The following is a 17334-nucleotide window of genomic DNA, read 5'->3' as shown; positions in this document are numbered from 1 at the left end:
TTTAATTACTTTATATACTACTGTGTTCCTTAATCTAATAATGCATCATTATTTATTTGTTGAAGCCAGTTTGTATAAATGAACTTCAGATAAATGTAGATGGAAAAGAGAACAATAGTTTCTTCTTGTTGAATTGTAGAGAAGAAGTATAAAATAGCATAAAATGGAAATACTAAAGTAAAGTACCACAAAACTATACTATTCATAACATATTTGATTTATTAACCATTAATGAAGCTATTAGTATTAGGATGCCTAATTAGAAAGTAGTTTTGTATCTGATCCATGTCTATATAAAGAGGCTCAGTACTAGAAACAGGCTGTGCTGTGTCATCTCTACCGAACATGCGCAGTGAGATTTAAAGGCAACGTTATTGACACACGGTTCGACCAATCACAGCGAAGCACCGGCGCCAGCCAGCCAATAAGGATCATCTTTAGGGTGTTTGCCTGTTCTCCGGCTGAACGAAATTACAGTGAGTAAATGTAAGTATAAACATCTTATTTTCTCATATATATATATTTTTGAATTGGTAAAATATTAACCAGGTGTGTGTTTAGTCTCCATGTGTGAATTATGAGCTCCGTCGTGATGTCATGGGGCTGATAACAGGCTAAGGTTGAAGGATGCAGAGTCATCTGTGGCTACTGAGGCTACACCAGTAACGTTAGCTGGTCTATTATGGGAGCACTGGGATTAGCTTTGTCCCAGTCCTACGTTTCGTATTAAATCAGCTTCTTTATTTTTTTCTTTGTTTAATTTAGTATTTTTTTATGTCAGTCAGGAGAGCCGTACTTATCCCCTGATATAAATAACAAATTAATAGCTTTATATTAAAAAAAAAAAATCATAATTAATGTTCAATCAGGAACTAGCATTTAAAAGATACCTAAATTAATCTGCTGGATAATATGTTCATTATTAGAGTGAGATACAGCAGGGAAAAAAACAATCTCATATCTCCTGCAGGTTAATATCTGGGACTACACAGATCTTTGATTATTAAACACATATTTTATTGTTGATTGAATTTTTTTTTTGTTTATTGTAAATGTTTTAATCTTTATATTTATGTTTCTTGACTTTAACAATTACATTTTTTTATTTTTCCTGCACCAAAACACCAAAGGCAAATTCCTTATATGTAAAAACATAAACCTGATTCTGATTTGACCCTAATAATGATACTCCCTGTGTGTATATAACCGGCCTTTCTCCTGTCTGTCCTCCCTGCAGCAGTCTGTCCTCTTCATCATGGCGTCTGGAGCTTTGTTCCCCAGCATGGTGTCCGGGTCCCGCGGCTCCTCCAGCAAGTACCTGGTGGAGTTTCGGGCCGGTAAGATGACCATGAAAGGCAGCACGGTGACCCCTGACAAGCGCAAAGGTCAGGTCTACATCCAGCAGACCGACGACTCCCTGATCCACTTCTGCTGGAAGGATCGGACGACCGGGAACGTGGATGATGTGGGTGACGCTGTCTGCAGGAAACTAAGTCTCCACCTGTGTTTTTCTTTTCATTAACACCATTTCCATGTTCTGATTTAGGACCTGATCATCTTCCCTGATGACTGCGAGTTCAAACGGGTGAACCAGTGCACCACCGGACGAGTCTATGTGCTGAAGTTCAAAGCTGGCTCCAAGAGACTCTTCTTCTGGATTCAGGTATGAACCACGACGGCCTGCTGCACACACCTCTGAATTCATGAATTTGGGGTTTTTACTTGTTAAAAAGACAAAATGGTTAAGGTAAATGTACTTGATAAACGTTAATTATGCAGGTAATGGCACTGTAACAGATAGTGGAATCTCATTCATTCTATCCAAGCACATTTAATCTTTTATTTAAACATAAATTAAAATGTAATGCGGGGCAGCACTGTCCTGCTGTTGTACATTCTCACTAGTGCACCAAATATGTATTAATCAGCTGAAAAAAGACCCTAGCAATGGCACCACTTACTCCTGTTTGTTTAACTTTTTCCAACGTAATAAAATATACATTATAAAGGGGGCATTTATGAGTCATTGCGAAGAAATTGTTTGACAAAATATAGAATACAGCCATCCCTGTCTTTTTAAACACTTGAAAGTCTAACCAACTCGTATGGCATCTTTCCATGTCATTGAATATACATATTATAATAAGTATTATTATTATAGAATTATAAACAATATAACTTGTATAAACACAATTATTTCATTGCTCAGTGTAGTTGAATTACTGAATTAACAAAGTATAAATACAGTTTATTTTCCCGGAAACTCATCATTAGTGAGTCAGAAAGCCTGAACACTTGTTTTTCTGATTTCAGGAGCCAAAGACTGACAAGGACGAGGAGCACTGCCGTAAAGTGAACGAGTATCTCAACAACCCTCCCATGCCGGGTGCTCTGGGTAGTGGCGGCAGCGGAGGACACGATCTGTCCGCTCTGGGAGGTAACGGATGCTCACATTATAGTAGAAGCTTAATTATTACTGTCAGAAAACATCTAAAAAGTGAATTGAATCACTGATGTTTGTTATTTTTCTCATGTAAAGGGGAGGGCGGTCTGCAGAGCCTTCTGGGTAACATGAGCCACAACCAGCTCATGCAACTCATTGGACCAACTGGACTGGGGGGATCGGTACGTACCTGCATACTTTAAAGTCCAAAGAGGAAACATCTGGGTAAATAAAGTTTAATGCTCTCAGGAGAATAACGTGGCTGTTTCTCTCTGAACCACAGGTGGTCTCGGGGCCTTGGCTGGTCCGGGATTGGCAAACCTCCTGGGCAGCAGCAGCAGCAGTAGCAGCAGCGTTCCTGCAGCCAGTAACTCCTCCACAAGGTTTCTAATTCTGTTTAATATCCAAGAAAAATCAACCTTTTTTAACACTGTGTCTGTTGTCTAAAACAGCGACTGGCTGTGTTCTTGGTATCTTTGTAAATTAATTGATAGCTAAAAGCCCAATCTGACGTCTTCAGATTACTTGTTTTGTCGGACCAACAGTCCCAAACTCAAAATTATCAGTTTTCTATCATATAAGACTAAAAAAATCTGCAAATCATCACATCTTAGAAGCAAGAACAAGGGAATGTTTGGTATTTTAGATTTTTAAATGGCTGATTTTCTGTCTATTCGTAAATACATCACAGGTTGATGTGTTGTCAACATGTTGACTAGTGACCTCTTTCTCTCTGTCTCCTCTCAGTCCGTCCACAGCCGTCACCCCCACCTCCACCTCTGCTACCAGTCGGCTGGGCTCCACCCAGGTGCCAACCACCCCCATCACTCCCTCCGCCACCTCAGTGGCCTCCCCGACAGCCACCACTCCCACTACCCCTGCTGTGTCCTCTGCGGCGGCGGGGGCAGCTAACCCCGCACAGCCCATCCAGCTGAGAGACCTGCAGAGCATCCTGGCCACCATGAACGTTCCCGCCAGCGGAACGGGAGGTGAGGAACCGACCCAGTGAGAACGACACTCCTCAGAACTGTAATTAGAGAAAAAACTAAAATAAAACCACCAGAGTAAAGGCACACAATGAGGCCTTAATGGTGTAATCTCAGTAGTAATTAAGCAGCAAATAAATAACATTATGAATGCAACAGTGTATTTAATACTGTGTAATTTAAACGTGAAAACCTTAATTTGCAAACTGCAGTCTGTTGCCGTTTTGGTTTAATTTGCACTGTAGTCACAAACCTGTAAAGATTTGTGACTGCAGATAGACAGACATATAAACACCTGGCAAAACAAACCTCAAAACTGCTTCTGTGGTATTTCACCCACTCACTACAGTAGGTGTCTCCAGGACTGCATTTTACCAAGATGACTCACACACTGACAGACTGTGAAAACCGGGCAAACACTGTCTTGGCTGGTAAACACTGACAGGGAACATTTTGCTGACAATACTACTACTTTTGCTTTACAAAGGTTTTGAAAGCAGAACTTGTACTGGAGTATTTTCCCAGTGTGATATTGCTGCTGTGATATTGTTACTTTTACTCAAATAAATCTGAATATTTCTTTCTCCGCCGTACATATTTGTGAATTCCTAAAACAAGTTAATTTATTAAAGCTCCATGACCTGAATGCTGCGATTTCCTACTGCAATTGAATACACCTGTGGCAGTAACTCTGAAGTCAGACAGGTCAACATGCAAACCCTGCTCATCATCTAAAGTGTATAATTCCTATGAGATAGATTTAAGATTGTCAAGATTATCACCTATAGAATCACATACAGAAATAAGCATTCTAATAAACCTGAAAAAGAAATGATTTATACCTCACAAAAATCTGGATACTTTTATACTAACCAGTCTGGTGGTGCTGTTTGTAACCTGCAGTGGACCTTGCCAGCGTCCTGACTCCTGAGATCATGGCTCCCATCCTTGTGAACCCTGAGGTGCAGCAGAGGTTGATGCCTTACCTTCCCTCTGGAGAGTCCCTGCCTCAGAGCACAGAGGAGCTCCACAACACGCTCAGCTCGCCTCAGTTTCAGCAGGTAACGTGTTTCCTGCTGGACGCAATGTCATTTTCCTTAATTATGGGAATGATTATATTTAAGGTCAATACGAAAATGTTGTTTTCCTGTTTCCTCATTTGCTACTCAAACGCCAGCCTGATATTTTAATTATCGGGTTTTTCTCCATAGCTTCCAGCTTGAAACTACAGTATATTCCCTTTGTAGCAGGATCCTGGTCACAACAAGGCTTTGTCTCTCTTTTGTTGGTATTTAGTATCTTGTTGTGGTATTTGTCCTCATCTGGGTATGTATTGTCTCTCTGCAGGCTATGAGCATGTTCAGCAGCGCCCTGGCGTCCGGGCAGTTAGGGCCTCTGATGAACCAGTTCGGTTTGCCTGCGGAGGCTGTTGATGCAGCCAACAAAGGAGGTCAGTGTTTTGCCCACACCAAGAAGAGAAAACTGTTACTGTTTGTTTCACTGCTAGAAGAACAAATGTTCATGTTCACACAGTAGATTGTAATAGACAGAGTAAACTGGAATGTTGACAGTGACATGTTTATCTTTTTAATAGTGCTGGAATGTAACTAAGTACATTTATTCAATTTCCTGTGTTGGAAGAATTATTCAGATCCTTTACTCAAGTAAAAGTATGAAGTCCTGTCTTAAAAACCTTACTAAAGTAAAACTGTTTTGATGATCAGAGTCAGTGATTTACTATAAACTATTATGTAAGATGATTTTGGATTAATTTGTTTACTGTATTACTGTGTGAGTATTTCCAAACTGTGCTACCTAATACTTTTTATGACTTTTTTCTACAGGCTATACTATTGTTGGTGTCTTGTAAACCCATATGGGTCTAACGACACGAAAAAAAGAAAAAAATCTATCTACTATGACTTTATTCCACATAGGACTGACAATGACTTTTTTTGACATACTACACTGTGACTTTATAATATGACTTTATAATATATTTTTTCGACATACTATAATATTACTTTTTTCACATGCTATATTATGAATTTTTAGACGTACTATACTCAGATTTTTTTATGACTGTTCATGACGTGCCATATACTGACATTTATTATGGCTTTCTTTTATGGCATACTATATTGTGACATCCATTTCATACCATATTTTCAGACTCAACATTTAATCAAGAAACTCATTTGCTAAATATTTTCTATCGAAAACACCCAATCTGCAGCACTAATCTCATGGACATTTCTATCCCTCTATTTTAGATGTCGAGGCTTTTGCCAAAGCCATGGAGACAGAGAAAAAGTCGGACCAGGATGGAGATTCCAAAGACAAGAAAGACGATGATGAAGACATGAGTCTGGACTAAGAATTCTTAAAGTGTATTATTTAAGGTATTTATTTAGCTGCTTCACCTGTTTTGTAACTATTAAACATTAAGGATAAAGATCGTGGCTCATATAGTAGAAACTGTAACTAAGACTCCCCTCCCTCTCTGATAATGCCGTGTTCATCCTCCAACAGTGTGCTGTATTATTAAAACTGACTGAAGTGAACATGTAACCCACCTGTATGTCAGCTAGTCTGAGCTGTCTAACACATGGGAACAGTAAAATCATGAGAAACATGCTCCACTGTCTTGTGTTCATTCTCATGACTGTTTAGTTAACGATCTCTTCACAGAACTCGCCTCGAGGACATGGAAACGGCTTCATTGATTGATTGATTGATTGTTGCCCCGGGAAAAAAAACAAACTCATGACTTTTCAGTTTCTGAAAATGTATTTGAAAAACATTCATTTTACAGTATGAAAACAATGAATAAATACCCATTTGACACCAACCATACAAATACAACATTTTCTGCAGGTACATAGATTCGGATGTTTATCGTAATACATTATTTACCACAAAAAATGTTTAGGATTATCTCTCCCAGACCAGAACAACCACAACGCTTAAAGATCTCTACAGCAGCAATACTCAGAAAGGTCAACATTAAATGTCACTCGTGATAAGACGGGTGAGAATTTCACTGCCACTGTAGTTTCAGGCACTTTTTCTTTACATACATGAACACCTAAATCTCAAGAATCACTACACAATAAGTGGCAACTGCAGTCATGTTAATACAGTGTGGTACTTGTATTTATCTGTCAAAGCAAAACAATTAAGTTACCTTTCATTAATTTACAATGGGAGCACAGGTGATTTCAGTGATTATAGCAACGGTAATACATTTAAAACATCTTTGGGTTAGATTTATGAGAAAGTAAAATTCCTGAGAACTGAAACATCCGTCAAATAGCAAGACTATTGAGGAATAAACTCCAGTACAGTGTTTTTTATTTTTATTTTTATAAAAACATTCCTGGTTAAAAAGAAATCACATTTACTATAAATAACGCCTCCTCGCTCCTGTTTTCTTACATTACAACAGTGGCTTTACTGTATATTGGCACAGTCTGGAAACACAGCTGCCACTAACTGCTGAACTATTATTTTTCTTTTTTACAATATAAATATATGAAAGTGGCTGGATTACTGTTGGACGTACAAGTATTGAATAAACATAAATTAAAGGCTGCCTCTTTCCACCAACAATTTACAGTATCATGTTTCAGTCTCAGGGTTAAAATTACTTCAATGTCACAGTGGGTTCAAAAAGGCATTTACAAAATCAAAAGTATGGTTCCTTGTATTTCGAAGTATTATACAGACTGTGTATAGTCATGAGAAAGGTGAAGAGTCTTCCACAAACATCACAGCGTACGTTTCATTTAAATAGTTTAAGAATACCAGGCCGTACCAAAAAAATAAAAAGGGTCACGGGATACCAAAATAAAAGCACAATTAACGTGCTCATCAAACATCTCTAACATAGAGTTCATGACCGCATCACCAACGTCACACGTAAAAAAAAAAAAAAAAAAAAAAGACATTCAGGGAGACAAACATGCCATCAAGTCTAAAATATGAGTGTAAACTAGTTTATCCTTCATAAACAGTGATAGACTTCAGCCACGACCGACAGAAAATAAATAGCATCAGAGTTATTTGTTTCAAACACCACAGCTTATGAACTGGTCGACCCACCACACAAACAGTCCCAATTACTTCACCACACACGCGTTGACGTTACACTATTAATGAAACCAGCGGATTGCCAGACGTCTCCGTATGCAGTCTAGCCCTGCTGCACCAGCCTGCGGTAGTGTGGCATGACCTTACTCTCAGGTAGGTAAAGTCCCATCTCCAAGGCAACCAGCACCGGGAACTCCAGCGGAATCAACTCCCGCCTGTTGATGCGGAAACGCTCCTCCAGCTTCTGCTCGTCCACAGGGAGGAAACGGAGGAAGAGTTTAAAGGAATACGGGAAATGATGTGGTTAGAGATGATCATAAACACTGAAATATAAGTATCTGTCTGACGCTCATGCAGGTTTATTTTGTCCATAGTGACAGTCACTAGAGACGAGGTGTTTTTATTACATTAGTATATTTTTATTAAGACATATTCAATGTTTTTTTTGTTCTAAAAAGGCTTAACTGCAACATTTTTGTGTCTTTTTTTCACATACATAGATGACTATGACCTCTTTACTAGCACAATATGAGTTTTTATGACCTAATTGGTCATACAATACAATTACTTTTTTAGACATGCTATACTATGACTTTTGTGACATTCTATACTATGTATTTTTTCAGCATACTATGAGCTTTTTTCAACATGCTATACTATTACTTTTTCATAATTTTTTTCTAAAACCTATACTAAGACTGAATTTCTATATTATGACTTTTTTCGACAGGCTACACTATGACTTTTTAATGACTTTTATCGACATTCTAAACTATGACTTTTTTCGACATGCTATACTATGACTTTATGACTTTTTTTAGACGTACTATACACTGAGTTTATTACTATGACTTTTTTCGACCTGCTATAATTTGACTTTTTTCCACATAATTTACTATTACTTTTTCAACATGCTATAGTATGACTTTTTTAGTCATACTACACTATGACTTTTTTCGAAACGCTATACTATGACTTTTTTCGACAGACTATACTATTACAGTTTTTGGATTTTTAATTACTTTTTTTCAACATACCTTACTATGCATTTTTTATGACTTCTTTCGACATACTATACTATGACTTTTTTTTTTTATTGACGTACCACACACTGAGTTTATTACTATGACTTATACTATAATTTCTTTCGACATGCTATACTATGAATTTTTTATGACTTTTTTAGTCATACTATACTACAACTTTTTTCAACATACCTTACTATGACTTTTTTCAACATAACTTATGACTTTCTTGGTCACACTATACCATGACTTTTTTCGACATGCTATTCTATGATCTTTTCATGATTTTTTTACATGACAAACCATATTATGACTTTTTTATGACATTGTACAGTATGATATTCATGATGTCTTTTAATTCGACTTGTGCTGTTGCACCACCTAAATTTCCACTCTGGGGCTCAATTAAGACAACTTCTATATCATTTAGTCAAGGTCTACGTGTGTTACAGGTTTTCTCTTATTAGCAAAAGGCGGGCTACAGTTTACAGGTTAACCTGTCATGCTTTGTTTGTGTTTTTGAGATCTTTTCATTATGGAATCTTTACTTACATCAATGAGCTGTTTGACTTCTGGCTTCCGCAAGTCGCTGCTGATCTTAGCAGCCAGCAGCACGCATGCAGCGGCCACCAGCTTCCTGTTCTGCTTGTTGAGGCGGCCCTGCAGCACCAGCTTCTCAAAGTAAACAAAAGCCATCGCTATGGTGACCGGCTGTAGACCGCAGTCCTCGCTCATGGCCCGCATCTCCCTCTTCAGGCTAGTTGAAAGCAAGAGAGAAGTCAATCTAACGGATCAGTTTTCTAAGAAAGAGTGTACCGTGTTTGAACCAGATTTAAATTTAAAAGGAAAATGTGACGAGTTACAACAAATTCAACCCTAAAATGATCTTCGAGGACATTTCGAAAGGGGTATCTGTACCTTCTTATTTTGCTGAGAGTCAACTTGATGTGAGGAAACTTCTCCTTGAAAATTTCATTCATGTCCTTCTTCAGGTCAGATGGTTTCACATACTCAACAACAGTCGTCTGAAAAGATGAAAAAAACATCAGCATGTCAGTTCAGAAGTACCTCATGACTGCATGAATTACAGCTGCAATAAAGTTTTACACTTTTGCGTTTTCTTCTTTCTCTGTCGGTAAGACTGTTTCTCACGCTAGAGGTTACAGTCTTGTGATAGGATCGCCTCTGAAGCAATAAAATCATGTGAATAGTAGATAATGGATGTATTTTACTCTAACGCAGCTGGAAGTTGGTTTAGAATTGAGATCCGCTTCATTTTACAGATGTTAACAGATTAATGTACAAGTTGAATTTAACAGAACTCTGCGTGCATGAATGTGTGTGTGTGTGCATCTCTGTGTCTGTCTACTGATCTTGCATACTGCTGCACCAAACTGCATAATATTTTGGGTGATCATTTATGGCTTAATGCTCAAGGACCTCTCGTGGTTGCAACGACTCACACTTGAAACACCTTTTATTGTCTGTTTGATACTGCCATTGATCTACTGGTGACGGCTCACTCACTACTCTAAACAGGGCCCCAACGGTAGGAGCCACAGATTAGACACAGTTGGGGAAAACAGTTTGCTCAGTTTTATTGTTTTGGATGGTGTGTTTGCCTATCAGCTGTTGGAAATACCAAGCTGCAACCAGAAATTTCAACACGCACAATCCAAATAGTTAACATGTTTGAATGTCTCCTGACAGCCCATTATCAAACATTTTATAACTAAAATGACTGCATACAACAGGCAAGAGAAATACAATTTAATCTAATCGTTATATGCATATAGTGTTTTCTAAGACTTTTCAAGAACTGCAGATACCCTGTAGTTTCATTTTTGGTCAAACTTTTATTACTTTAAACTTAAAGAATTGCTTGATGTTATATCCTCTCCTTTCCACTTTCCCTGTCTGCAGTCTTTGTCATGCACACACCTACTCTTAAAATGCAGGTTACAAACCTGGTTTTCCAAACCTACTCAGAGAAAAAAGTAACTATGATCCTTAACCCCATAACGAAAAAACTAGATTTCTCGTTTACATCATCTTAAAATAAATTTGCTTACTGGAGAAATCTGACTTCATCCTGACTATTTAACTTTTAAATGCACTGAATGAAAAGTAGAAACTCACCACATATGATGCAAATGTCAGAACCCTCTTGTGTCTCCCACAGGGCCACTGAGGGTCACTGAGTAGGTTAGGATCGTATTCTACCACCTCCTCTATACCTGAAAAACACAAAATAGACAGTGTGCAATAACATCTGATCGTCAGTTAAGACAGAAAAGAAGCAGATGTGTAGTGTGCTTGTTTGAGACTTACATGGGTCCTGTCCCACACTGTTGTTCGGACGAGCCGGGGTGAAGTTCCTCTGCCCGTTGCAACGGAAACGGGACTGTGGAGTCTGAGCTGTGACGTTCTCTGGTGCACCGCCGCTCTTCTGTCTCACCAAGGCATTGGTCGGGTAAAGGAACTGAGCGTACGACACCGTCTGAGGAGCGAAAATGAGACCATCAGCAACCTTCATATCAAGCATATATATCTGAGTAATGAAAGTATTTTGGTTCCTCCTTATTGTGCTATATAACACATAGACATTTACCTTGCCATAGTCTCCGAGCTCCATGCCTTCCAGTGAAGGAAGCAGGTCAGCAGCCACCACAGAAGACAACCTCTGTCTCTGAGCCTCCATCTTAGGATCACTGTTCAGAAAGAGTCACAATTGTGTCATTCTCACCACACGATGGAAAACATACTGGCCTTTTTCTGACAGTGATGATGATGAATAAATCACACAGGAGGATAATGAAAAAATTAAAAGCGATGGGTGGGTGGGTGCTCTCTGCTTGGGATGGTGCTTTCTTTGTACCTGAGGTGAGCACTCTCTCCATAGGGCAGCACTGAGAAAGCAGCATATAGCGACCGCTTGGCACAAATCAGCACGATCCTGCAGGACACAGCAAATACAGGCAGACAAAACAGATGGTGTGTCAGTCTACAAGCATTAGTCACTGCAACTCGACAGCAAGTGTCCCAGCGATATTCCTTATCAACTGAGCTACAGTGACAACTAAATCAGTGTCACAGAGCCTTTTCTACGAGTTTCTATGTTGATCTGAATCTCTACCAAAGCTTTACAGCTATGAAAACTACATAAAGCTTAAACTAGAGGATCCCTGGACAAGCCCTAGTTTGTGACTCTATTGTATTACCATTACATCCAAGTCACAGAGATAAGTAAAGCCATTTTGATGATCAATTGATTGTAATTTAAAAGCAAAAATGCAAAACAAATCACAGGCTACAGCATCCGTTCTGTTCAAAATGTAAATCGCCTATCTTCTGGCTCTCTTTGACAGCTAACTTAAGTTCTTAATGTTCTGGTCGCCTGGCAAGACTAAACAAGAAGAGGTCACTTTGCACTAGGAAACTGTGACAGACATTTTTCACTATTTTCTGATAAAACAAGACCACACAATCCATGAATAAATTAAGAAAATAACCAGCAGAGTAATCAATCACGAATATGAACTTTGATTTCAGCCCTCGAGTTTCCAAAACATATATAAAGAGTGATCTTTGAAAAAAACAGGTCATTCTACAACACTCGCTGCACTAAGATCTTTCTAACCATCTGCATGAAATAATACTATCTAATTATATCTAATGCATTATATCTAATGCACGATGCATCTCAACTCAAATTAGTTTTACAACTTATTGAGTTAAGATGGCGTAATTGGCTACCACCTTTGTTTGGACTGTGAATAAAAAGAGGCACGACTTAGAAAATGGGTTAAAAAGTTCCTTGAATATAAAGATTAGTTTTACTATCAATTAATTTACTATTTATTTTCTTGATTAATAAATTATATATATTTTTTAATTATACTTCTCCAGAGCCTAAATTGACACCTTCCTCAAATTGCTTTTGTTGTTGTCAGAAACCCGAAAAATATTATAGGAATAAAAGTCTGTAGAAGCTGCAAATGTTCACATTGGAGAAACTGTTGTTTGGCATGTTTGCTGGATTAATGACTGGAACAATTAAATAGTCATCAAAATCTCTGTCTAAACGATTAACCAAACATAAAGTTAATCATCATTAAAGACTTAAAAAGCTCGCAACCTGAACAGAAGCTGTAGCCAGTGATTCTTGCTATTCATTCTTTATCATAAAAATGTTATCAAAAATATAGTCTACGGTTCAAGTGTTTTGAAAAATAAGTCTGGGTTTTAAAGTTTGCGGGCAATTCTTTTTTTTTGAAAAATCTGACGCTGATATCAACTCAAGGTTATGACTCAACGGTTGTCTAAACACATGAGAGGCACAAATCTGGGCCACAAGCTGGACTGATTGATATCAACAAACGCAGTATACATTCACTAAAACTCTTATGTTTTGATAAAGAACCTAAACAAAGCACTCCCAGTCCCCTTACAACCACTGAACACAACTTCAGCTGCTCACAAAACACCAACCAGCAACAGTCACAGACTCCGGGTCTCAGCGAGAGATATCAAATCTCTCACAAGGAACAATATAGCAACACAGAAATCTACTTGTGTTAATAAGCTTAGTTTCATAACCTAAATAGCCTTGCTTCAGCCAAGTAAGTAACATGCACTGCCTCAAACAGAAAGTGAGACTTGAGGGGCCATTAAGGTTGCTTCTTCATCAGCAGAAAACATACGACACATATTCATGTATGTGGGCATGAAATGTTGGTTAGGTGGAGGAAAAATGTAAAAAATGAGAGTAAAGAAACTCATGGTATGGCACGTGGGAAAAACTATGACATGTTTTTATCAGTGAGTAATATTGCAAAAAATAAATCCAAACAAATACCACAGTCTTCAGTCCTATCATTCTTTGGTGTTCTTTGGTGTACTTTACTGTTGCTGCTATATTATAGGGTGTTAAATTCCACACTGCACCTCTTTTGGTTTTGGCAAAGTTTCCAATGGTGATTAAATTTACTGTAGCGGTCGCCACGCAGCAGCTGCACTGCTGTTATCCCTCTGCAGGCCAAACTAAGTCTCTGTACCAGAGTTAAGCAGCTTATTACAATACTAGCAGGAGCATAACACTGCCTGTGAGCTCATTTCATATTTCAAAAGTACAAAATAAAGCAGCCTTTGTTTTGTTTACATAAGTCTGACAGGAAGTTTCCTCTATTATGTATGTAGTATGAAAATGTATTTGTTTATGCAAATTGGAGACTCACCTACATCCCCTGGTATCATACTGTCTCATACTCTTGATGAAGTGGACTTTCTTTGGCACCTTGGGTCCAGGAGAACCAGAGACATTCCTCAACCTGAGTATCGTTAGAGATCAAGAAAAAAAACACTTCATTAAAAGCATTAACAAAACTAAGGGACCTTCACATGACATGGCTCAATCTGTAATCTGTGGTGCAAATCTCTTTAACCTGACAGAATCTTGAGTTGTGCAAAAGTAGAGGCTCAAGATTTATAAGGTTGAGTTATGTCATATTTTAAAGCAGGCTATTGGCTGTGATTTATATCCAAGACATCAAGTAAAAGTGTTCAACATTGGAGACACTATGAACCTATCATGTCCCATCTATATATCACATATTAATAATACTTGACATATCAAACATCATGTCCCATCTATAGATCACATATTAATATATACTTGACCCACAACTTCCCTGTTTTAGTTCACTCCCACTATTATAAAAGGCAGCTGTTTTGTGAGAAAAATCCCTAGAAAACTCACTGTACACTATGTTACCTGCTCAGCACCAAACAGCAGACAGACACACAGTTATTAACTAATGCTAGCTAGTGAACAAAGTGAAGCTTTCAGCAGCTAAAAATACTTTTTTGGTCTCCAGACATCCCACTCGGGGGTATGGAGACCAGAAATAGAGCTAAAAAGAGTGAAATATTTGACTTACAGTACCAGTCAAAAGTTTGGACACACCTTCTCATTCAACTACTTTGAAGAATCTAAAATATAAAACATATTCTGGTTTGTTGAGCATTTGTTTGTTTACCACATAATTCCATATGTGTTCCTTCATAGTTTGGATGTCTTCAATATTAATCTACAATGTAGAAGAAAATAAAAATAAAAATAAAAAAACCATTGAATGAGAAGGTGTGTCCAAACTTTTGACTGGTACTGTAAATGGGACAGGGTGTTTATGCCAAGTATTATTAATATGTGATACATACAGTACCAGTCAAAAGTTTGGACACACCTTCTCATTCAATGGGTTGGTTTTTTTTCAAATATTCTTCTACATTGTAGATTATTATTGAAGACATCCAAACTATGAAGGAACACATATGGAATTATGTGGTAAACAAACAAATGCTCAACAAACCAGAATATGTTTTATATTTTAGATTCTTCAAAGTAGTTGAATGAGAAGGTGTGTCCAAACGTTTGACTGGTACTGTATATAATAATAATAATAATAATAATAATAATAATAATAATATATTCTATTTATAGAGCGCTTTTCAGAGTACTCAAAGACGCTTTACAGACATTTAAAAACAGCATTTAAAAGCTACACACTTAAAACTTAAAACACACAGCATTAGTCAGACATTAAAAGCGAAATTAATAATATTAATAATACTTGACATAAACATAATATCCCATCTATATATCACATATTAATAATACTTGACATAAACATAATGTCACATATTAATAATAATGTCCCATTATATATATCAATAACATAATATCCCATATATATATCATATATTAATTAATATATATATATATTAATTAATATATATATATATATATATATATTATATATATATATATTAATATATATATATATATATATATATAATTATATATACATATATATTTATAGCTTCACTAAGGCTGCATAAGCTCAGGGGGTTAACGAGACTTCTTCGTTAATTCACACAAACTGGTTTCCTCTGATGCGGAAGTGAGCCACCTGGCCCGGGTAAAGGCCCCGTTCAGACTCACCTCTGCCGGGCATCCAGGGAGCTTCCGGTCGGGGCCGGGCTGATGGCGGCGGCGGGCGTTGACCTGACCCGGGAGCAGGGCTGGTGTCCGGCGGTACCGGGAGACAGAGGGGTGTCCGGGGGCAGCGTCTCCTCCAGAAACACCTCGTTGGCCCCCGCAGCAGGTCCGACCGGGCTGACCGCCCCGGGGAAGCTGGAGGACGAGCCATGCCCGGTGGGCTCTGTCACCTGTGCGGCCGGCTCTTGGCCGTCCTCCGGCGGGGACAGCACCGTGACGCCGCCGTCCCGCTGCTCCTCGGCGGGTTTTTGCTCGGTGTTTGCATCGCTGAGCAGACACTGCGGCCGCCCGTCGAGAGAGATGTTAGTTAGAAACAACAGAGCCGCTTGTCTCCTCCTGGAATCCTTCGCTTTCCGCCGGTGTTCTCGGTGTGTTTTCCCCGGTTTGCTGCTGTTGCCGGTGGACTGTAGACCGCACACCGCCGTCGCCATTCTAGTTTGAAATGTGGCCGCAGCGAGAGACCGGGACCTACCGCGTAAGCCACGCCCCCTCTTGGCGCCGATTGGCTGTTATGGAAACCATGTATCAGGCTCGCCGTTGATTGGCTGTGGTAAAGTAGTGGGCGGGGCTCTTGAAACAAAGGAAGTATTTACTAGATTCACCAATTAAATTTGATTGCTGATTCATTTATATTTATAGTGTTTAAACCATTTTTTTTATAAGATAAGATATAAGATAAGATAAGATAAGATAATCCTTTATTAGTCCCGCAGCGGGGAAATTTGCAGGCTTACAGCAGCATAGAGTTAAAGTGCACACAAGAGACATAGTAAAGAAAGACAAGATAAAAAAAAAAATGAAAAAAAAAAAAAAAGTATTATAAATAAGCAATAAAAACAGTAGAAAAACACAATAACTGAAATATAATATTTACAGACAGAAAAAAACTATTTTAACTATTATTGCACAGTGTTTTTATTGTCATGTGTCATGTGGTCTGCTGGGAGCAGAGCTGGTTGTGCAGCCTGACAGCAGCAGGAAGGAAGGACCTGCGGTACCTCTCCTCCTTCATTATACAGTTATAAAGAACAGCTGTTGCAGTTACAGATCAACTATCAAAGCCCCTGGATGAAATAGCCCTTTGGCTTGTTTGACACTTAATATGAAAAAGAAGTGTCCATATGCTTTTCCTCTGCATGTATTTCAAGATTAATAGCCAGTCAATCCATGAAGTCTCACAAGGTCAAATATCTAGGTCTTTTGCTGGACCCTCACCAAAAATTTGACAAACATGAGTAGATCTGTAAAAGACAATCTGTACACATTTAGACTAATCAGAGATGGTCTAACATTTGATGCAGCCAAAATATATATATGCACTCAATGATTTTCTCTAATTTTTGATAAATATTGCGTTTGCTACAACCAAAGCATGAAAGAGTTTAGATTTTAGAATTAAGCACACATTATAAAAATGGGGAGGATTTGGTATTACCCACCCAAACTATTCTTTGCAAAATAGCCATTATGTAGAGATATGTAATTTACATAAAAAACAATCAAACAGTAACTTGAATATATTAAATGCTCTATTGAGGCCCACTCTCTAGATGTCCACTTTGTTTCGTGTGTGTTGTTTCTGTGTAAAAAAGCACCAACAGCAAAAATCAGGTAAACACATTGCTCTTTATTTTAGCAACAACAACATAATGAAATTGTCTGCACCTTCTTATTAATCTTCTTTTTTTTTTCTTGCTCTGGACAGCAACAGTCTGGTATGATCAGTTT

The 17334-nt window shown here is 38.2% G+C and overlaps 2 protein-coding genes across 2 annotated transcripts; one reads left to right on the top strand and one right to left on the bottom strand.

Annotated features, from left to right (window-relative positions):
* Positions 1 to 397: 397 nt before the first annotated feature.
* LOC129099463 (proteasomal ubiquitin receptor ADRM1-like) lies at positions 398 to 6135 on the top strand. Its single transcript, XM_054608712.1, has 10 exons — positions 398 to 486; positions 1238 to 1465; positions 1547 to 1663; positions 2314 to 2437; positions 2540 to 2629; positions 2727 to 2826; positions 3191 to 3432; positions 4333 to 4490; positions 4777 to 4879; positions 5703 to 6135. Exons 2-10 carry the CDS (start codon positions 1256 to 1258, stop codon positions 5804 to 5806), a joined length of 1248 nt encoding a protein of 415 aa, XP_054464687.1. The 5' UTR covers positions 398 to 486; positions 1238 to 1255; the 3' UTR covers positions 5807 to 6135.
* A 120-nt stretch (positions 6136 to 6255) lies between these two features.
* Positions 6256 to 16049, bottom strand: cables2a (Cdk5 and Abl enzyme substrate 2a). Its single transcript, XM_054608711.1, has 9 exons — positions 15550 to 16049; positions 13784 to 13876; positions 11425 to 11502; positions 11158 to 11257; positions 10878 to 11046; positions 10686 to 10783; positions 9465 to 9571; positions 9099 to 9303; positions 6256 to 7765 (listed from the first exon to the last, which is right to left on the bottom strand). The coding sequence occupies exons 1-9, from the start codon at positions 16035 to 16037 to the stop codon at positions 7625 to 7627; spliced, it is 1479 nt and encodes a 492-aa protein (XP_054464686.1). The 5' UTR covers positions 16038 to 16049; the 3' UTR covers positions 6256 to 7624.
* Positions 16050 to 17334: the final 1285 nt, after the last annotated feature.

The sequence above is a fragment of the Anoplopoma fimbria genome, chromosome 12, assembly GCF_027596085.1.
Source record: "Anoplopoma fimbria isolate UVic2021 breed Golden Eagle Sablefish chromosome 12, Afim_UVic_2022, whole genome shotgun sequence".
Taxonomy (NCBI): domain Eukaryota; kingdom Metazoa; phylum Chordata; class Actinopteri; order Perciformes; family Anoplopomatidae; genus Anoplopoma; species Anoplopoma fimbria.
The sequence above is the reverse complement of the archived record's forward strand: the minus strand, read 5'-3'. Positions and strand labels throughout refer to the sequence as shown.